This window comes from Euphorbia lathyris, chromosome 7 (genome assembly GCF_963576675.1).
Source record: "Euphorbia lathyris chromosome 7, ddEupLath1.1, whole genome shotgun sequence".
Lineage (NCBI taxonomy): Eukaryota > Viridiplantae > Streptophyta > Magnoliopsida > Malpighiales > Euphorbiaceae > Euphorbia > Euphorbia lathyris.
Window position 1 is genome coordinate 14161415 of NC_088916.1, and position 22478 is coordinate 14183892.

Consider the following 22478-nt stretch of genomic DNA (forward strand, 5'->3'; position numbering starts at 1 on the left):
AAAACATAAAATATTTAATTTTTTCTACATTTTTATTTAATTAGTTTTCAAATAATATCCTTGTACAAAAGTTACAATTGAATAAATTAAAGGCTACTAAACCAAAATATATATATACAAAGATAAAAGTGTATTTTTTAGGGTTGGACTTTTTATTTATATATATATAAAGATAAAATTATATTTTTTATATTTATATATGAAGTTCGGTTCGGTTATCGGTTATACCGATATTTTTTTTAATAACCGAACCGATAACCGATTACTAAATTGAGCTAAAATGAAACCCGAACCGAACCAGAATGTTAAAATAACCAAACTAAACTAAAATTTCGATTCGGTTATCGGTTTGGTAATCGGTTACCGGTTATTTTGCTCACCCTTGGAAGAAGTCATGGTTGAATACTAAAAGGCTAACTTCTATCTATAATTAGATTTGACTTGAAAAATGTGATTTCTCTGTTTTGTTTCTTTGCAAGAAGATTCCAGTCCTACTGCTCTTCCTTGCTCACACCGTTGTCTTGTAATTACCGCCGTCGACATCCGTCGTTGCTTTAAACTTGCAGAGGTTTGTCACCTTCTACAATTAATTCCTCTTTTCCTTTCCTTTTCGTCTTGTTTGATTGGGTGAATGAAATTGATTGTTCAGGTTTTCAGTAAACCAGAAAGTTCACTCTCGCAACACTTGTATTGATCTCTGCCTTCATTATTATTATAATTTTCCTGATTCTCAGTTTAATCATTTTATTATAATTCCCTATTTTATATTATTGTGTGTTTTTAGGTGATCTCTGTTAGGGTAATTGATTTTTTCATAGATGGCATCTTCTTCTGCTGCTGCTGCTGCTGCTTCACTTAAAAGGAAATATGATGTGTTTCTTAGCTTCAGAGGGGAAGATACTCGTTATAATTTTGTTAGTCATCTCCACGAGGCTTTGTGCAGTAAAAGAATCAAAACCTTCATTGATAATGACCTTGAAAGAGGGGAAGAAATAACTCCTTCTCTTTTGAGAACTATTGAAGATTCTTTTATTTCTGTTATCATTTTCTCAAAGAACTATGCATCATCTCCATGGTGTTTAGATGAAATGGTTAAAATTTTTGAGTGCAAGAGAACTCATGGACAGACAATTTTACCAGTTTTCTACCAAGTAGATCCATCTGAAGTGGAACAACAAAGTGGATGTTTTGCAGATGCTCTTCTTCAGCTTCAGACCAATTTTAAGAATCAATCAGCAAAGTTGCCGAGATGGATAACTCACTTGAAGGCTGTTGCCAGCTTATCTGGATATGCCTCTCAGGATATCCGGTATGTCTCGATCCTTAAGTTCTTCCATCTTTAAGGTTGTTAATGGAACACTATTTAAAGAGCATTTGTATTTGATGCTTAGATGTAAATGCTTTTCACATTTATTATGAAGTAGAAAACAAAACATGCACATTTCAGATAGCTTTTTATTAGCAAATCGTGGTCCTAGCACATAATATTATCTGTGAGGAACTTGAGCTACTAAATAGAAGGTGGTTGATGGCATTTAACTGTATCCCATATTAGAAGAGTCTTTATCTTGCTAGATCAAAACATAGAAAAACACTACTAATTAATAAGTTCTAGTACTTAAAACTATTTTCACTAAACATTGATGCTTTACGTGTTTTATTCCATCAAAGCAATTCTAAACTATTAACGGATAGGAATCCCTTTTAAGTTTTAACCAATGTCATTCGGTTGCCAAATTTGGTACTTTGCTTAATAATATGGTGATCTTTGTACTTTGGTATTCAAGAATAGGCTTTCAGAAAAACAAAAAGGATGGACGAAAGAAGAAAAAAGGCAATAGAAGGTGACTTGATTCCCCCTCCACCCCCCCCCCCCCCCCCAAAATTGCGCTCTTAAGATCTGTTGGAAACTTCCTTAGACAAAACTCTATCTCTTGCTTTTAGTTCATTTATTTATTTTTGTCGTAAAAGATTATTAAATTTTACTTAGTGGAATCAGATTCATTTGTTATCCACATGACATAAGCTAATGAGAAGTTTAAATAATTTAGGAGATTGCTGAAGTTTTGTGAAGTGTCTAGAACTCTAGATTGAATTGAAAATCTGGTTTTCTGAAGTCATGGTATAATTACTAGTACCTATAGTCATGAAAATGATATGTTTGAAATAAGATTCAGCTTTTTTTTTTTCCTTTTGAATAGGTTTGAGGCTAAACTTGTGATAGATATTGTGGAAAATATTTTGAAGAAATTGAACCATGCATACTCGAGAGATTTGAAGGACCTAATTGGAATAGATTCACATATTGAACAAACTAAAAAGTTACTACAGATTGGGATGCCAAAAGTTTGTATTCTAGGAATTTGGGGTATGGGTGGTATTGGTAAAACAACTGTTGCTGAAGTAATCTTCAACACTCTCTCAAGTCAATTTGAAGGTTGCTGCTTCCTCAAAAATATAAGGGAAGAAGCAATACGCAGTGGGCTATGTGGTCTGAAAGAAAAGCTTTGTCAAGATGTGAATGATATTCTCCAAAGAAAAAAGGTGTTGCTTGTTCTGGATGATGTGAATTGTGTAAACCAATTAGATGAGCTAATTGGAACACAAAATTTTGGCTTGGGTAGTAGAATTATTTTGACGTCTAGAGATAAGCAAGTTCTGAATAATAGAGTTCATGAACTATATGAAGTTGAGGGATTAAATGATGATGAAGCTCTTCAACTTTTTTGTTTGAATGCTCTTAAGAAAAACTATCCGACTGAAGAACATATGGAGCTATCGAAAAGGGCAGTTAATTATGCTCAGGGCAACCCATTAGCACTTAAAGTTTTGGGATCTTTTTTATTTGGCAGAGGGAAACAAGATTGGGAAAGTGCATTGGACAAACTATCTAGAATTCCTCGGCCTGAAATTTTCAATGTGTTGAGAGCAAGCTTTGACACACTTGATGATGAAGAGAAATGTATATTTCTTGATATTGCATGTTTCTTTAAGGGGCAACAATTTGATTTTGTGAAGAGATTACTGCATGGTTGTGGTTTCTCAGCTAGTATCGGAATTAGTGTTCTCATTGATAAGTGCCTTATTACTGTCTGTGAAAACAAGCTAGACATGCATGACCTATTGCAAGAAATGGCTCATGAAATTGTTCGCCGAGAATCAATTGGAGAGCTGGGGAAACGCAGTAGATTGTGGAGTCATGTTGATGTGTTCCACGTTTTGACAAAAAATCTGGTGAGAGCCTTGCGTACAATGTACAGTTACCTCATGAACGTAACCTTAAAATAAACTGTTGCAAGTTTAATTACATGTGGAACTGAAGCTTTATTTATTTATTACTTTGAGCTGTAGGGAACTGAAATGGTTGAAGGGATATTTTTCAATACATATAAAATGCAAGAAGTGAATTTGAGTTCCAGAGCCTTTGCTGGGATGCACAACCTCAGGCTACTCAAAATCTACAGTGCTGGAGTTGCAAACAAATGTAAATTGCGTCTTCCTGATGGCCTTGAGCTTCTATCCGATAAGTTGAGATACCTGCATTGGGAAGAATACCCACTAAGCTCTATGCCGTCAAATTTTCAAGCAGAAAATCTTGTTGAACTTAACCTTGCATACAGCAACGTTAAAAAGCTATGGTCAGGAGCACAAGTAATATTTTATCTTCACGTTTTTAGCCTCAATGCAGCTTAGTGTAAGTAATTTATTTAAGCCAGTTTTATTGGTTGTGCAGCATCTTGTGAATTTGAAGGTGATGAATCTCAGTAATTCCAAGAACTTACTTACATTCCCTGACCTCTCGCTGGCCAAGAATCTTGAGAGCTTGAATTTTGAATATTGTACTAGCTTGGCAGAAGTTCATCCATCGATTCGCTTTCTAGATCGACTTATATATTTGAACATGAGATGTTGTACGAGTCTGTTGAGCCTCCCAACTCGCATTAAATTGAGATCTCTTGAGACCCTTCATCTTTCTGGTTGCTCAAATCTTAGGAGATTTCCAGAGATTTCAGAAAACTTAAAATATTTAAATTTAAATGAGACAGCTATAGAAGAACTTCCTAAATCAATTGGGAAGGTCATTGGCCTAATTGCATTGAATTTGAAGGACTGTAAACAGCTCCGTGATCTTCCAGAAAGTGTGCATTTGTTAAAATCTCTTTTGATTATTGATCTTTCTGGCTGTTCAAATATTACCAGGTTTCCAGATGTTGGCCCCGAAGTAAGATACTTGTACTTAAGCGAGACTGCAATTGAAGAGATTCCTTCTTCAGTTGGTCTTCTCTCCAGGCTGTTATGCTTGGATCTTTTGAACTGCAAAAGACTCGAGGATCTTCCTAGTGATATTTCTAAGTTGGTCTCTCTAGAGCAATTGGTTCTCTCTGGCTGCTCTAGCATAACGAAGTTTCCAGAGGTTCCAATGCAAATCAAGATGTTGTTTCTAGATGGGACTGCAATAGAAGAAATCCCCTCATCCATACAGCATTGTTTTGAACTTGTTGAACTGAATCTACAAAACTGCACCAGATTTCATACTCTTCCAAGCAGTATTTGTAAGTTGAAACATCTACAAAAGCTTAATCTTTCAGGCTGTTGTATTTTTGAAGATTTCCCAAAGATTTTGGAGGATATGAGTTCTCTGAGGTATCTTTATCTAGATGGAACAGGTATAAAAGCGTTGCCCTCACCAATTGAAAAGTTGAAGGCTCTGTCGAGTTTGGAATTGAAAAATTGCAAATATCTTTGCCTCTATGGCATAAAGTTTTTTGACAATCTCCCTGAAGACAGATTGTGTATGCAATATCTACGGAAGCTATATCTCAATAATTGCGGTTTATTTGGTGTGCCCAATGGCATTGGTTGCTTATCGTCACTGGAAGCTTTAGATCTAAGTGGAAATCCTTTTACAGAAATACCTTTAAGCATCAAGAAGCTGTTTGAGCTGCAATATCTTGGTTTGAGAAACTGCATTCATCTCAAGTCATTACCTGAGCGTCCTCCAAACCTGAATAAATTAGATGCACACGGTTGCTTTAATCTGAGGTCAGTGTCAATTGATCCAAGGGAAGCCCAGGGGAACATTTTTGAATTCATTTTCACTAATTGTAACAATTTGGATAATATTTCGAGGCATGAAATCATGTCATATGCTATAATAAAATTTCAGCTTTATGCAGAACGGCTACACGATCCTGTATGTTTCTCTCCATCTCTCCCTCATTAATTGATTATGGACGCACCATAGTAATATGTCTCAAATTTCATGTTGCAGATGCCTTCTGTATTAGCAGGGGAATCTAGTTTTTGCTTCCCTATAGCTGAACACTATACCGAATTCGAAACTAAACTTTTGATCCTACCTTTTCTTGGAATCACCAATTTCAGTTCTATAGGGTTTCAGTTTAATCAACAGAACTTGTTCAATCAAGCTATACAACCTGCTTCTACGTCCGATGCTTCACTCCATTCCGAATTCATTTTCCGCCCTACTGATAAGGAACTTATCACCCGTTACCTCCAAAAGAAGGTGACTAATACACCCATTTTGTTTGACCCCATTGGTGTTGTTGACATCTACAAGTCAGAGCCTTGGGATCTCCGAGGTATGATTTTCACTATAACTTCAATCTTCCTACGATTTCACAAATACACTTAACATCGTTTCAAAATAATTTTACACTTTCTGATCCCGCTGGACTTCCATCAATTTTTACATATTTTAAAAATGTCTGCTCTACTCTGTTAAGTTCAAATGGGGAAGAAGAATAGATTGATATCATTTTATTAAACAAACACAACGGTTTTATGGTGCTTGAAAATATATAATTGTGTCTTCTGTGTGTATAGATAAATTGAAGTTGAAGACAAGAAATGATGACTGGTACTTTTACAGTAGGGTGTATAAGAAGTATGCCAAACGTGCAACTGAGAGAGGATACTGGAAGATGATTGGGAAGGACCGTTCTATTCACTGCAATTCTCAAATTGTGGGTTTGAAGAAGACCCTTGTATATCATCTTGGACAGCCTCCTCGGGGTGAGCGCACCAATTGGGTTATGCATGAGTTTCGCCTAATAGATGAGGATTTGGAGAGTGTTGTCCAAGTGAGATCAAATTGGATTGCAAAATTGAAGTTTCTTCTTCCTAATTTTTGCCTATTTATAATAATTCTTACCATTTGTGTTTGCTTGTCCTTGGGGAAGGATTCCTTTGTGCTGTGTAGGATTTTCCAGAGAAGTGGGCCGGGGCCAAAAATACCAGCGCCACATGTGCCAGAATTGGCGACTCTATTACGGGTTGAAGAGAGGGTGATGAATGGAGTGGTGGTCTTAGATGACATTAGCCAGGTTTTTATTTTTTTTTTTCTTTTTTCTTTTTTCAATTATCATGAATCATGTTCAACTCTTTCACTAGATGGATAGGCTAATTGAAGAGTTTCTAGCAAATGCTAAATTGAGGATAATACAGATTAATAGTCATGTGGAAACTATACTAAAGTTTACATCAAACCAAATTTTCTTAATTGTGAAAAGTATGGAAGTAATTGACCCTAGGAACAGAAATGGACGATTTGTCTTTATTTAAATTAAAGTTTACAAATTCTTTATTAATTAACGGGATAAGGTCCAAATTTGCCTCTATAGTTTTTGAAAGTGCAAAGTTAGCCCTAATATACCAAATGGTATAAATTGACCTTACCATTTACAAATAAGATCAATTTGACCCCTGGTTAATAGAAAATTTTATGTAAACTGTTTTTTTTAAACCTTTAGTTGACATAATTATGTATAGACTTTCAAGGAATGAAGTCTCAAGTGGCCTCAGAATTTAGGTTTGTAGAATAGGACCAATTTTCCTGAAAGTGAACTTTATGTATCGATTTAGTCCATAACTCTGCTTTTTTTTTTCTTTATCAAATTAGTCCAAAATGACACTGTCATCATTTGATTTGTGGATTTTTGAACTGTTTTAATTTTCTACGCTGACATGTAATTTTGGACTGGTTTGATTATGTACATATATATATAACGAGTTGAAGAGCTAAATTGAAGCTACATGGCCTCCTACTTATTAAGTCCAAACATTTCTGATATCTGAAGTAGAAATAAAATTTAGCAAAAAGCATCATTAGGCCCCTGATCTTTCATTTTTTGGTTCATTAAGCCCTTGATCTTTTATTTGGATACATTAAGCCCCTAATCTTTTATTTTTGGTCTCATTAATTAAGCCCTTGATGATCAAATTAGTAAGCTGTGAATATTTGAAATTATTAAAAAAAAAAAAATTTTACAGTTTGAATTAAGATTTTTGCAGTTTTCTTATAACCAAATTACACATCCAAAACTGTTTCAAACAGTGAAAAAATACAAATTTCAAATGCAGTCGCAATGAATAATAGCCCGTCAACCGAATTTTATGTTCAAAATTACCTTTTTTGGTCATCAAAGGCTTGATGAGACCAAAAATAAAAGATCAGGGGCTTAATGTATACAAATAAAAGATCAAGAACTTAATGAACCAAAAAATGAAAGATCAGGGCCTTAGAATGCTTTTTGCCATAAAATTTCAGCTTTAGCTGTAAAATACAGTCAGATAAAGTCGTAAAGGACTTGAAATATTTCCTGATATGGTTTGGGTGTGACAGGGGTGTAGCAGCGGATGTTCAACTACAATTGAGCTGCCTCCAGGATGGGTTAAACATGAGTTTTTGGGTTTTGGTCTTTTTGCTGTTATTGCATTCTCTAGTGAGAGTGAATGGCCTGGTTTTCAAGTGAAATGTAGATACCATTTTAAAAATGAGTATGGAGACCTGAAAGACGTTGATTGCCAGTTCGGGGGCTGGTATGATTCCAGAATTGTGAAACAAACACATATGTTTTTTGGGTATGATCCATGTTTAGATGTCAGAAAAGATGATTGCGTTGAAGATTACAATGAGGTTACAATTCAATTCTACCTTGAAGACATTACTGGTCATCCTTTACAATATTGCTGTGTGGACAGTTGTGGGGTAGTGAGGCTTTACAAACGGGAAAGCTGATCCGGTAGAACAACTCAAAAGATAAAGAAGGTAGAACAACTCAAAAGATAAAGAAAGAAGTATTTTAATTTCTTCACGCCGAAGTACCATTTGTAGAATTGAATTGAATTGAATTATGCCAGGACGTTCCAAGAAAGTGCATTCTAACTTCCAATATTCATGGAAAATCTCTATTATTCTCTATCATAAAATTTCAATTTTTTGTTTGTTAAGTTACACTATAACTCAGATACTCGAAAACATTAATATATCATGAAATCTTTGAACTCGGAGTAATATACGTTTAGGTCAATTAAAAATTGCTTAATATAACATGAAATCTTAGAACAATTGAAAATAAAATAAAAATAAATAATACAAGAATTTGTTCGGTTTGTGCCTACTTTTATGCGAGGCGAAATTTTTATTATTGGAGCAATTAAGAACAACTTACTAGAGAAATTTATTATTGGAGCAATTAAGAATAACTTACTAGAGAAATTTATGAAATCGCACGATCTTAAAAAAAAAATCTAGTGTTTTCTCAACTCTTTAATTTTCTTTGATGATTTAAATCAAGATTATATCACATGTTTATCTATAGGTCTTAAAGAATTAATGGAAATACAAAATTTATTTGTATGTCCCAATTATACCAAAAACATGTTTACCAAAATGATACGGTTTCCTACAAGATTTAAAAAATGAAGCTTTCTCATTTATCAAAAAAAAAAAAAAAAAAAAAAAATGAAGCTTTCTCATCCTATGAAAAAAAGTGAAGCTTTCACTCATGGGCGGAGACAGGGAGGGGCCGGGGAGGCCTGGCCCCTCCGGCGGCCGGAACTACCATGATCACGAGTAGTTTCGGCCCTCCTAATATTAGTCTATATAGACTCTATATAGTAATACTTCATTGATTAATGGTAGATGAGATGGTTAAAAGCATTTGTTTTTTTTTAAAGGTAAGTTCAATTCCCCCAACCTCAATTTATTTTAGAAATTGTTTATTTATTTAAATTTTATTTTTCAAAAATTATAAAACTATGTTACCATTATTAATTTATTTTCATAACACTTTTGAACTCATTTTTATTACGTCTTTTCCATTAAAAAAATTAATTTTTTTTGATAGAAAATGCTTACAATTTTTTTAGAAACTAGCATTGAACTAATAAAAAAATTAAATATATCAAATTACGTGTTAGGTCTGTCCAAAATTCAAAATTTCCTATTAGATATTCTCTAAATCCAAATTTCTAATTTTTTTAGGCCTGTTAGGCCTCTCTAAATCCAATTTTTTTTTGCATGTTAGGCCCCTATAAATCAAAATTTCTTTTTTTTTTGGCTTGTTAGGCTTTTCTAAATTCAAATTTCTAATTTTTTTTTGCCTCTTAGGCTTCCTTAAATCCAAATTATTAATTTTTTTTTGCTAGGAAGGCCATCTGAAATCAAATTTTTTAATTTTTTTTATATGTTCAGCCCTCCTTAAAACTCCGCCTGTGAGGGTCACTTGGTGGCCTTTACAGCCGGTCCCAAGCCCGGACAAAGGAGGAGGGTTGCGGTAGGTTTGTGGCGGCCAGCGTAAAACTTAGCCACATCTTATGACATGGACCATACTATAAATACCGTTGGGGAGTTCCCTACTCAGCGACGCGCTGCACTTCCTAGACTCAGGTGTAGTGATAAATGTGCAAGGGTTGCTAGGTCGTCGCCCCGAAGCGGCGCGTCACCCCAGGACCCGGGGGTGGTGTCAAATATGCAAGGGTTGCGGGTAAATAAGCTAGTCCACGGTAATGGTAGGGGTAGGGGTAAGGATAGTAGGTTACGCTTTGGGACATTGAACATAGGTTCTTTGACATGAAGATTAGCTGAAATTGTAGATGTTATGAAGAGGAGGAGAATAAATATAATGTGCCTACAAGAAACCAAGTGGGTTGGAGCCAAGGCTAGAGAGATAGCTCATTGGAGTTATAAGCTTTGGTACTCAGGAAAGGATAAGGGTAGAAATGGAGTAGGTATTCTTATTGATAGGGAGTATATTGATGATGTAGTAGCGGTGTCTAGGAAGAGCGATAGAATTATGAGTGTTAAGCTAGTGATAGGGGATGAGGTTGTGAATTTCATTAGTGCATATGCGCCACAAATAGGATTAGATGTCTCTATAAGACAGGCTTTTTGGGAAGACTTAGAGGAAGTGGTGCAACAGGTTCCTAGGGATGAAAAAATGGTACTGGGGGGTGATATCAATGGACACGTGGGCTCTAGGCGAGATGGGTTTGAGAGTGTTCATGGAGGGTATGGTTTTGGAGATAAGAATGAAGCAGGAAATGATATTTTGGAATTTGCATCAGCCTATGACTTGAGTATCATGAACACATGGTTTATGAAGAGAACATCCCACTTAGTGACTTATCGGAGTGGCGGTAATGCGAGCCAAATTGACTTCTTCTTAGTAAGGAGTGCTTGGAGAAAGAGTTATATTGATTGTAAGGTGATCCCTGGTGAGAGTACGACAACCCAACATAGAGTAGTGGTGCTTGATTTTCGAAGTAGGAAATGTATAAGAAAACGAACACCACAAGTAGAGACTAAGATTAAGTGGTGGAAATTGCAAGGGGAGAATCAACAAAAATTTGTGGATGAGATGACCAAAAAAGATGTTTGGACTTGTAATATGGATTTAGATTTAGATTCGATATGGACTAAGATGGAGCATAGTATAAGGGAAGTAGCGAAGGAAGTTCTAGGGGAATCTAAAGGTAGCATGCCACCGGGTAAGGACACATCTTGGTGGACAAAAGAAGTACGACAAGCAGTAAAGAGTAAGCGAGAATCCTATAAAATATTGGGGAAATGTAGGAGTGACGAGAACTACGAAAAATACAAAGAGGCTAAAAGGGAAGTAAAGAAGGTCATACGAGATGCTAGAGCAAGGTGAATCGGGATCTGTATACAAGATTGGATACGAAAGAAGGGGAAAGAGACATATATAGAATTGCTCGGATGAGAGATAGGAAGACGCGAGATCTCGGAAAAGTTAAATGTGTGAAGGATGTGGACCAGAAAGTCCTAGTTAGAGATAAGGATATCAAGGAACGATGGAGGTCATATTTTGATGACTTATTTAATGGAGATCGCAGACAAGATGTTGGAGATATAAGTATCCATCACGATATGATAAATCATGAATGCCTGCGGAGAATTCAAAAGGGTGAAGTCAAAATGGCATTAAGTAAGATGAAGTTGAAGAAAGTAGTAGGACCTGATGGCATCCCTATTGAGATTTGGAGATGTTTGGGAGAAAGAGGAATCGAATGGTTGACGACGTTCTTCAACAAAATTTGGAGAAACAATAAGATGCCATCAGAATGGAGGAAAAGTATCTTAATCCCTTTGTATAAGAACAAAGGCGATGTCCAAGATTGTGCCAACTATCGAGGAATCAAATTAATGAGTCACACTATGAAACTTTGGGAGCGAGTGATCGAACAAAGGCTAAGGAGGACGGTGAAGATCTCGGAAAACCAGTTTGGCTTTATGCCGGGAAGATCAACTATGGAAGCCATCCATCTAATGAGACAATTAATGGAGCACTATCGAAATAAGAAGAAAGACTTGCATATGGTTTTCATTGACTTGGAGAAAGCATATGATAAGGTACCAAGGGAAGTACTTTGGTGGGCCTTGATAAGGAAAGGCATTTCGCGGAAATATATTGACATCATAAAGGACATGTATGAGGGAGCATGCACGAGTGTACGTACTAGTGTTGGGAAGACTGAAGAGTTTCCTATTACGATTGGAGTGCATCAAGGTTCCACACTAAGCCCATTTCTTTTTGCCATCGTTATGGATGAACTAACAAGTTCACTTCAAGATGATATACCATGGTGCATGCTGTTTGCAGATGATATTGTGTTGGTTGATGAGACGAAAGAAGGAGTGGAGAGGAAGTTGGAACTATGGAGACAAACTCTAGAATCTAGAGGCTTTAAGTTGAGCCGAAGTAAGACAGAATATTTGGAGTGTAAGTTTAGCGGCCATAGGAGAAGGGAGGCAGGGACAATCACCCTAGATGGGAGAGTTGTTCAGGCCTCGGATTGCTTCCGGTATTTAGGATCTATTATCCAAATGGATGAAGAAGTAGATGGAGATGTTGCTCATAGGATTAAAGCTGGTTGGTCGAAGTGGAAGAGTGCTACGGGTTTCCTTTGTGACCCCGACATGCCTAATAGATTGAAGGGAAAATTCTATCGGACGGCAATTAGACCAGCATTGTTATATGGTACGGAGTGTTGGGCAGTGAAACACTGCCACACCCATAAGATGTCGGTGGCGGAGATGCGTATGTAGGAAAATAGACAAGCCTAAGCATAGCGGAATAATAAAATTTTATCTATTTTATCTATTTTCCTTTTCCAAGATCTGTTAATTGTTATTTCATATAAAGAGGGATAGATAGTAATACCTTTATTGATGAACTATCTACCGTTGCAAACGAAGTGCCCACAACTTGCTATTATCAACTCGTGAACCACGAACGTTTGATTCAACACAAAACCCAAAAGATAATCAGTGATCAACCTTTAATGAATAGCAATCGCAATGATTGCCTCTAACAGAAATCGATACGAGATCAAAGAGGGAGTAAGAAATAAAGTAAATTAGCCGAGACGAAAGACGGAACGATTTCTCATCTCCTATTTGTGTGTGTCGAAATTTGGGGTTAGGGAAGTCTATTTATAGACTTTTCTTAACCCTAATCCCAGTTGTGTTAGGTAATTAAATAATTGGAATCTTTATACGGAATATGATTCCTAATTAGATAATTAAATAAACACTTTACTATTATCTAAATAATAACTAATTATATCTAGATAATTATTATTAATCAAATTAATTATTAATTAATGTTAGAGATAATTAAATAGAGTTTCAATCACATAAAAACTTCTAATTAATATTATCAGATAATCTTTTAATTTAATTGATAACCATAATCAAATTATAATTATTAATCAAATTAATTTATCCCTAAATTAATGTAAATTTCGGCCCATATATATATGTCCCGCTAATTACATTTTCGTCCTCCGATTCCAAGTCCCATATGCGACCCATTAGGTTCTTTATTGCCACTAGCCGTATATATCATTTGAAATTATTCATCACGATTAATTCCAACATATATATATATATAACGGAATACCGTCGAGAGCTGTTACTAGCAGAACCTATGATATTCCCCCAGAGCAATTAAGAAGTCAGGTTGATGACTGACATTAACCTTTCTGTATTAGGTACAGTATAATACGATCTTTCATCAACTATATCATTTCGGTCAATTCCTTATAACCATGGAACGTGTCAATGTTACATATAACGAAGAGTCCGGTTTTACTTGTACAGGTTGAATTCACTCTGAAAGATAAGTTAAGTGAAATGTTTATTTCTACTCTTAACTGCATCACCTTGCAAGGATTTCAGTCAATTCACCACAAGCGGCCCTTTGGATATATCTCCCATTTATCGGGAGTGACGAATGCTCAATCTGACATTAACCATTCTGTAATTACTTCGCGTGATACCCAACCCTGCTCTCACACACCCTAGGCTCTCACCTATTGGATCGTGCTCGCACAGAATCAAAGTATCAGACTCCGCAATCCAGAATTACTAATTAATGAATGTTTGAGTCTGAGGATTAGTTATACCTGCTAATACCGATGAGATGAACAGTTGACACATTAGATAAATCATTCCATTCTGTTATCTCAAGTCGGGTCCCAATCCTAATGAACTCCTTCATCAGATCCATGTAACTGTCTAGATATCAGAATATCTAAAGCTTGTGAGATCAGCTTTTTGTCTCGACAGAAAACACTGTTACATGCAAGTCTCAACAGCAATATGCCAATCCCTATAACATATTACTTGACTTGGGTTTACTTTAAGTCTATCAGTCTATTATAAAGTATAGTCTCACTTCATGCTTATATGAACACTTTATAACTACTTGAATAGACTTAGGATTACTTCCTTTGCGAAAGATTTGTGCCTTTATATATAGTTACATATTAATGCTATATATCTGATTAAACAAATGACCAAATAAACAATTTATTCATTAATATTAATATCCAAAACAATTGTATTTAGGACACTAAATTCCAACAGCGTATGCTGAGATGGATGTGTGGTCATACGAGAAAGGATCGGGTAAGTAATGAAATAATTAGGACAAAAGTAGGGGTCACATCTATTGAGAATAAAATGAGAGAAAACCGACTAAGGTGGTTTGGCCATGTGAGACGTAGAGCGCTTGATGCGCCGGTTAGGAGAACCGAAGAGTGGCAAAGGGATGTAGTGGTGAGGGGTAGGGGAAGACCTAAACAAACTTGGAGGAGGGTGATCGAGAGTGATATGAGTTTACTGGGAATTGAGAAAAATATGGTAGTGGATAGGACGGAGTGGAGGGAGCGAATTTGTGTCGCTGACACGACTTGATTTGACGGTTTTATATGATGGTTCATGTTAGCCGACCCCGAATCATTTCGGGACTAAGGCTTTGTTGTTGTTGTTGTTGTTTAGCCCTCCTTAAATCCAATTTTTTTTTACATGTTAAGACTATTAAACGAAATCTAGCTTAATTTTTTTATAAATTGTGCATTAATACTTAAAATTGGTTCTTGACCATTCGAATTATAACACACATATATATATAAAAAATTAAGTAAGTTCGATTTAGCAAAAAAAAAATTTTCCGAACGCACGTGTAAAATCGGCACCCCTAACTGAGTAATCCTGTATTCGCCACTCCATTCACTCATGACTAATTAATTATATCCTCTTCCTTTCCTTATATCCCGGTGGGAAGATTGTGTAACACAATTTGGAGTCCGAAGAATGACCTATAAAAGATTTTTCGGACACGAAATGAGGTGAAATGAATGCCTAAAGTGAAGTATAGGATGTTAGGAACATGTGTGTGAAAAATTGAGGACAAAAACAGGTGTGGTTAATGGATTTATTAGATTTGGGAACACAACCCGCAAGAATAAATGCAGAGAAAGAAAACTACAAGAATAAATGCAGAAAACGAAAACGGTAAGAATAAATGCAAAAAATGGTAAGAATAAATGCAGAGAACGAAAACGGCAAGAATAAATGCAGAGAACGAAGACGTTACCCAAAAAAACGGTCCCAATTAAAATCGAGAAAACGTAAATCAGTTACAATTATTACTTTGCATTTGTGGTTAGTACAAAGACTAAATTAAATACTACCATATAAAAAAAAAAAGACTAAATAAAATAAAATAAATTAAAATTATATAAATATACTACTTTTAATAAAATAAATTGCAAATCTATCTCTCTCAAAAAAAAAAAAAAAAAATCAACTAACCTTTTATCCTATTCCGGTAGGGATTCGGAAAACACACACATCGTTGGCATTGGTTTCCTATAAATACACGGCCGAGTATTTTCCCTTTCAATAAAGATTTCTACCGCACACAATTCTTCCCAGTTTGTTCCATTCGGATTTGGCTTTGATTTTTGCTCATCTTCTTCCAGTTCCAGTTCGAGTTCGAGTTTCTCCGTCAAGACTTGCTTGCTGCTGGTGCGTTCTGTAGTCACTTGATTATCCGACGATGTTTGCTCCATTCGAATCAGAGTTTGCAAATTAGGGCTTAATTTGTTCCATTCGAATCAGACTTCACTACATTCTGCAATCAATCGAGGGCTTCAATCGGATCAATTGCTTTTGTTTGTATTGTTTTCTTTTAACTTCAATCCTTGTTATATTATTGTATTCGATCTACCAAATGGAAATATATTTCAAATTCATGAGTCAGAAAGACTATGTTTCAATTTCTGTGAATCAGCCTTCCATTTCAGTTTCAGAATTTAAGCAAAAAGTTTATGAATTGAAATATAAAGGAAAGAATAATTCTGGATTATGTTTCGGTAATGATTTTGATATTACCGTGATTAATGCTCAAACAAACAATTCTTATGATGATAATATGTTGATTCCAAGTCATACTAGGGTCGTAATAAAAAGGGTTCCCGGAGGAAGAGGGTGTCGATTTATAAACACTAGAGCCATTGTTGTTCCGGGTTCTCATATTCCCAATTCTTCTGCTAATTGTAACAAACGCAGTTCTGTTACAAATCCGGACATCGGAGAAGAAGAAGCCATACCGCCTAAGAAGAACAAGATTTTTCCCAATTCTTCTACTTCTGCCATTGCTACAAGCAGTTCTGTTACAAATCCTGACGTCGAAGGAGAAGAAGAAGAAGTTGTAGCTTATAAGAAGAAGAAGATTTTTCCGGTTGAACTCTTATGTCGTTTGTGTAAACAGCCAATGAAAGATGCTGCTTTTACTAGATGTTGTTGCTATAGCTTTTGTGATAAATGCATTAGAGATCATCTGATCCTCTCTGGCTTTAAATGTGTTTGTGGGGCGAAAGATATGTTAAATGATTATCTCATTCCTAACATCACTGTTAGACGTTTGATTAATACCATGCTCCAATCTGGTTATACAATCCCACGATCAGATGTTCCAATAGCACAGCCTCTCGATATAGGAAAGAAGAAGAGAAAGAGGGAAGGACAGTTCTGAAAATGTTGCCTTATTTGAAATGTAGCGAAGCACATAATTACCAATCTCGACAGGAATAGAATCTGAAATGTCATTAGAAATAAAGAGAAGTTTTGTTAGAATTCTGAAGCTGAAATAGTCCTGAACCCAACTATTCAGGAATCATTCCTTCAAGTTTGTTCCTCCAAACGAAGAACCATGTTAACCGTTTCAATATTTCAAGCTCTTTCGGTATTGAACTTGACAACTGATTCGTATCGAGCTGCAACTGTAAGAGGTTTTGACCATTCGAAAAAGTATACAGAATCGAACCAGAGATGTTATTATTACTCAACTTAAGCTATTTAAGATTTGTTTTAGGTCTACTATGTGAAAATGGTCTTGTAAAGAGATGTTTTGGCATATTAATGAAATTTCAAGTTGAAGTTGATATTCTTTTGCCTTAAAATTTTATAATTTTAGCAGATGTTTTGGTATATTTCAAATTGAATCATAGTATATAAAATATTTAACTACTCCTTATTCGTCGTTTAGTCAGTCGTTTAGTCGATTATGTTAACATCATCCTTTGAAACATTAGTACTATCAACACATTTAGGAATAATAACAGAATCAAAATTCAAAATTCTTCCAATTTGAAAAAACATTTTATTCATAAACCTATCGAAAATAATCACTTGCATTCTCCGAAATTGGACTTTCCATGAAAATGGTACATGTCTACATACATCATCACTTATGAAAAACACAACTAGTTAGTCGAATTGTTTAGTCCAGTCAAAAGGTTCGCATTCTCGTGCAAAATTCATTACGGGCCAGTTTTTGTGCCTCCACTAACTCTAGCATGCCTCTTATCACATTAAAGCCAAAGTTACTTTTGCATTGCTGCTCCTCATCGATCACATGTACAAACCCCTTGTTCAAACCGAACTCAACATGGAAATAAGGGAAATCCTTAGCAATTGAACCTCGCAAACCCTTTTCACTTGTATCTATCAGTTTCTTTGCATTGTGCTGACTCCACTCATCTTCAGCTTCATCGATTGCCTGAAAAGATCATATTTTCAGATACTCGTACTGAACTACACCAAACGAAATCTGCACACCACTAACAATGTAGATAAATGCATCAAAAAGTAAAATAAATACGTAACGTTTAATTCAAGCCAATCCAAGTATGCGTCACATATTAAGGTTGAGCTAACCTGAATAGTTAAGATGCAACAACGACCAGGCACAACATACTGTGACTGAGGTAACATCATTATGTGAAGTTTGCTATTGACACAACAAGATGTTTTGGCCGGTTTGGGTTCTCATAGCAGAACAGGCAGCATCCTTGTGGAGTCAAGATGCGTTAGAGTATTAGTATCCGAGGACTTGTGATCATTACCTCCCGCTTCTTAGATTTTTTTTTCTCGGCCCAACCTCAAAATCATATTCATATTCATTGTTGGGAAATTTACATAGAAATTCAGATTTAAAAAAATATTTTCAATTATGTCAAGTTTTAATTTAAATAATGTCAAACTAAGAAAATCATTGTTTTTCATGTATTTTAAGAACTATGTTTTATGAGTTAGGGGTCTAAAATGTATTTTTTTAGGGTTTAGGATTTATGAACTGATGTCTAAAATTAATAAATTAGGGAATAAAATTATACTTTAATTGTGATATATCGAAAATAATGACATATTGAGAATTAAATTTTGTAATATGATTTAATTGTAATTTTATAATCAGACCGAATAGTAATTGCAGAATAAAAAAGTTTGAATTTTTAGAATTTTAATGGAAATAGACAGAGAAAACCATTTAAAAAGTAAGAGACAAGTTTCATATTTTGGGTAATTACAGAAATGTTTCCTATCAGTTTACAAGTGTTTTTGTTTCCCACATCCGCTGAAAACAGGAGAAACTCATGTCACGAAGAGTTTCTGTGCATCATAGGCCATTATGCCTTTTAGACTGTTCGGAATAATAGAATTTAGCTTCTCCATTATATGAATTTTTTTGTAAAAGGATATATTATATTGAGTTAGGAAGTCAGATATTGATTTTGTAAACACAAAATTTTCAGACAAAAAAGGTACTGCTAATATAAATGCTATGAAGAGTGTTTTGAAAATAGAAATTACCAACACAAACGTCATTAAGATAACTTGTTCATTAAATCTCTATCATAAAATTTCAATTTTTTATTTGTTTTCTTACACTATAACTCAGATACTAGGAACATTATCCGTATAAGTCAACTAAAAAAAGGCTTAATGATATATCATGAAATATATGTGTAACTCAATTAAAAATGGCTAATATAACATGAAATCTTTGAGCTTGGTTAAAAATAATAATTGTTCTTTTGATCTTTAAGGATGTTTCACTAATAAGAAATCCCTAAAGTTTAAAAGCAATTGGTTTTGGGGAGTAAACATGGTCAAATGACTTTTTTTCTATCTGGATTTTTTTTTTTTTTTGTTATTTGTTAAGTTTATCTTTAGTATTTATTTTTATTTTCTTTGTTACAAAAGATGGCTAAGAAGCCTAAATTAATTTGATAGGAGATGATTGCTTTATGTGAATTAAATAAAAATAAAATAAGATAAACAATACAGAAAATTACGTGGTTCGATTCGTGTTTACTTTTACGAGAGATGAGATTTTTTTTATTATTGGAACAATAAAGAATAACTTATGAGAGAAATTTATGAAACCTCACAAACTTAAAAAAAAATAATTAGAAATTCTATTCCAAGTGTTTTTCAAACTCTCTCATTTTTTTTTGCTTTCAATGATGATTTAAATCAAAATTACATTACATGTCTATTTATAGGTCTTAGAGCATTTTTAACCGCCTTTTTTTTAATGAAAGAATGAATATTATTGCTCAAAATAAATGAATAGCCAATAGGCTTACAATCGGCCCAAGAATAATGTCTGTTATTGTAGTACACGAAAGCGTTAATTCAAGCCTAGCTACTGCATCTGCTACGCTGTTGGACTGTCTATGTACAAATCGAAAGATGCAATGTGGAATTGAGTTTGATATTGTTTTACAGTCCGCCACTACAAGGCCTAGTGTTGAGCGATTTCCGCAAGTGCACGGTTTTGCTTGTAGTAATAAAAAGATATCGATCCCACAGAGAACGTTTCTTAACGAAAACTTATTTTAATTCAGTTTGATTCACGTTTTAGGTTTATAATATGGAAAATCGTTCAATTGAATTTTGGTTTTGAGATTGAATTAATAAGAATCAGATTAAAATATGTAGAATGTTAGAAATCAATTCTATTTTGAATAAGAATTACAAAACAGAAACGTTTAGTGTTTAAAATAAGAGATTAATTGTGTTCGTTTGCATTAAGCAAAGAAAACAACTTTAAACTTTGTATAAATTATAAAAGTGTAATAACGTAAACTTCTTCAATTAAAAGGCTTTGAACCGCAGACAATCCTCCTACGGTCGGGTTAGATTGCTACCTTAACCAAATTCATTCTTACTTCCGATAAGCTAACCTAACGATCATATCGTTTGTAAGAATGAATTTGCCCAAGTGTTCAACAAAGTTTCCTTGTAAAGATATTGAATTCAACTACATTTTAATGAAAACACCAGAACTCACTTCGGATCAATTACAGAAGTGCTACATAAAATTATATTGAATTGCATGAACTTTATTAGATGAAGTATGGATTTGATACAAGTTTACAGAGAATAAAAAGCATGGAAGCATTCGAACGACATTAGAGTTCCGGGTCGTCAATACTTTCCTCAAACCTCGTTTTAGAGGTTGTCAGGCTCCGGGGTCGAATCCGCTACTTAATCTTCTCGCTGAATCTTCGGAATAGAGATGGTTCGTCTACTACCAAAATGTAAACTAATATAAACAGATCTTAATCTAAATCTAAATACTATTGTGTTTGTAATTAATTAAGGGAAAAGTACAAAAATAAACCTTGTGGTTTGGCCCATTTTCGAAGTGCACCCATGTGGTTTAAAAGTTTGCAAGTCGGTGCCTTGAACTTCATTCCATTAGCAAAGAGGGGTAAAATTGACTAACGGTGTTAAAAGTCAAAGGGAAAATAGTTAATTTGGTCCTTATATTTAATAATTTTATAAATTAAGCATCCTTATTATCTAATTATCACAAACAAACCCCAAAATAAAAAATAAAAGTTCAATTATACCATCTTCTCCATTACTCTTTAATTTTTTTTCTTTCTCTCTCATCTTTTTTAATTTTTCTCTCTCTAAAATCAAGTTTCTCTCTCTAGAATCACTGTTGAATAATTTCTTCCCATTTGATGGATGTGTACAAACAACACACCTCAATTCAGACACTAATTCAGATATCGAACGAAAACCCAGCAATTCTGTAGTTCGCCAGATATTAGCAATAACACTGTCCCAGAAAAACATCGGCGGCCGCCGCGGAACCACACAAATTCTTCAACATTCCAACAGTATTAGCCAAACAGGAAGAACAATCACCTGAATTCAAATCCCCCAAACGCTGAGCATAACCTTCAACCAAACCAGAACTACTAACTCTAAATCCAATCGCGGTCTGCAAATCAGCAAGAACATCATCTCTCCGCTGGAAAAACTCAACATCATTATTCGCACTCCTACTACATTTCTTAAATTTCACGCCCGTATCAATCTTCCCAAAAAATCACCATGTTCATATCTCAAATAGCAACCCTCAAGTTGAATCGCAGCACCATAAGAGTACGGACAAACAAGGCCGATCTGATTAACCGCACTTTGGATACATCTTGAGCAATCGATGATTTTCAGATCGCCTCTGCACTGGTATAGCCCGAAGACGGCGGATTCCGGTGAGGATGAAGTTGAGTTTCCGATTGCGAAGCTGTTGTAAGCGGATTCGGAGGAAGAGGATACGATTGAGGAAAGAAAGGAGTTGAGATTTGATTCGAATTGTGAATTGGTTTGGTATTTTTCTTGGGAGCAACCTGCGTAGATGAAGATGTGAGCCTGAACTGAGGAATTGCCATGGATGAAGAAGAGGGAAATGCAAATGGGAAGAAATTATTTAACTGTGATTCTAGAGAGAGAAACTTGATTTTAGAGAGAGAAAAATTAAAAAAGATGAGAGAGAAAGAAAAAATTAAAGAGTAATGGAGAAGATGGTATAATTGAATTTTTATTTTTTATTTTGGGTTTGTTTGTGATAGTTAGATAATAAGGATGCTTAATTTATAAAATTGTTAAATATAAGGACCAAATTAACTATTTTCTCTTTGACTTTTAACACCGTTAGTCAATTTTACCCCTCTTTGCTAACGGAATGAAGTTCAAGGTACCGACTTGCAAACTATTAAACCACAGGGGTGCACTTCGAAAATGGGCCAAACCACAAGGTTTATTTTTGTACTTTTCCCATTAATTAATAAACAACTTGTGTACGACAAGATTGCTTTTACAGAAATGAAATCTAATCTCTGACTCATTTCTGAGTCAGAGTTTCTGCATAACTTCTGCACTAATCTTCCAAATCTGACTCTCCCTCAACTCTGAAATCAATACTTTATTTATAGATGTTGAAGAGTCGTGTTTGAAAGGTCGTGTCCGTTGTGAAGGGACGTTTCTATCCACCCAAACGAACGCGTTTCTTGGAATTTAAACATGTGAATGTAGTGCTGCCGGGATTTCTGAAGTTATCGAGAATGGAAATTCTCAGCCGAGAATAGGGAAGTAAATTTCAGTCCTTCGGAACGCAAGAAGAAGACGCCAGGAAAAGGCGTGTCGCGACCGAGAATCGAGATTCTCGGTCGCGACTCGGAATCTCTACCGAGATTCCGGAATCCCTACCGAGATTCAG

At 35.0% G+C, this 22478-nt stretch overlaps 1 protein-coding gene and 1 pseudogene across 7 annotated transcripts; one reads left to right on the forward strand and one right to left on the reverse strand.

Annotated features, from left to right (window-relative positions):
* The first annotated feature begins 449 nt into the window (after nucleotides 1-449).
* LOC136235124 (disease resistance-like protein DSC1) lies at nucleotides 450-8247 on the forward strand. 7 transcript variants are annotated; one of them, XR_010691659.1, is made up of 10 exons: nucleotides 450-568; nucleotides 650-687; nucleotides 785-1309; nucleotides 2202-3234; nucleotides 3352-3651; nucleotides 3734-5194; nucleotides 5273-5603; nucleotides 5848-6036; nucleotides 6204-6347; nucleotides 7646-7783. XR_010691659.1 is itself a non-coding variant. In XM_066024644.1 (10 exons), exons 3-10 carry the CDS (start codon nucleotides 819-821, stop codon nucleotides 8039-8041), a joined length of 4413 nt encoding a protein of 1470 aa, XP_065880716.1. In that variant the 5' UTR covers nucleotides 450-568; nucleotides 650-687; nucleotides 785-818; the 3' UTR covers nucleotides 8042-8247. The 7 variants fall into 7 exon arrangements, 5 of the variants coding, with proteins under 5 accessions (XP_065880716.1, XP_065880717.1, XP_065880714.1 ...); XM_066024644.1 differs by having other exon boundaries at nucleotides 5848-6104; nucleotides 7646-8247; XM_066024645.1 differs by having other exon boundaries at nucleotides 3734-4553; nucleotides 4659-5194; nucleotides 5848-6347; nucleotides 7646-8247.
* Nucleotides 8248-21023: 12776 nt separating this feature from the next.
* Nucleotides 21024-21652, reverse strand: LOC136236016 (plasmodesmata-located protein 8-like; annotated as a pseudogene).
* Between the last annotated feature and the right edge of the window lie 826 nt (nucleotides 21653-22478).

Coding starts and splice junctions, on each gene's coding strand:
- LOC136235124 (XM_066024642.1), top strand. CDS start 819: ATGGCATCTTCTTCTGCTGCTGCTGCTGCTGCTTCACTTAAAAGGAAA. Junction 3,235..3,351: donor ACGTTTTGACAAAAAATCTG/GTGAGAGCCTTG, acceptor TTTGAGCTGTAG/GGAACTGAAATGGTTGAAGG. Junction 5,604..5,847: donor AGAGCCTTGGGATCTCCGAG/GTATGATTTTCA, acceptor CTGTGTGTATAG/ATAAATTGAAGTTGAAGACA.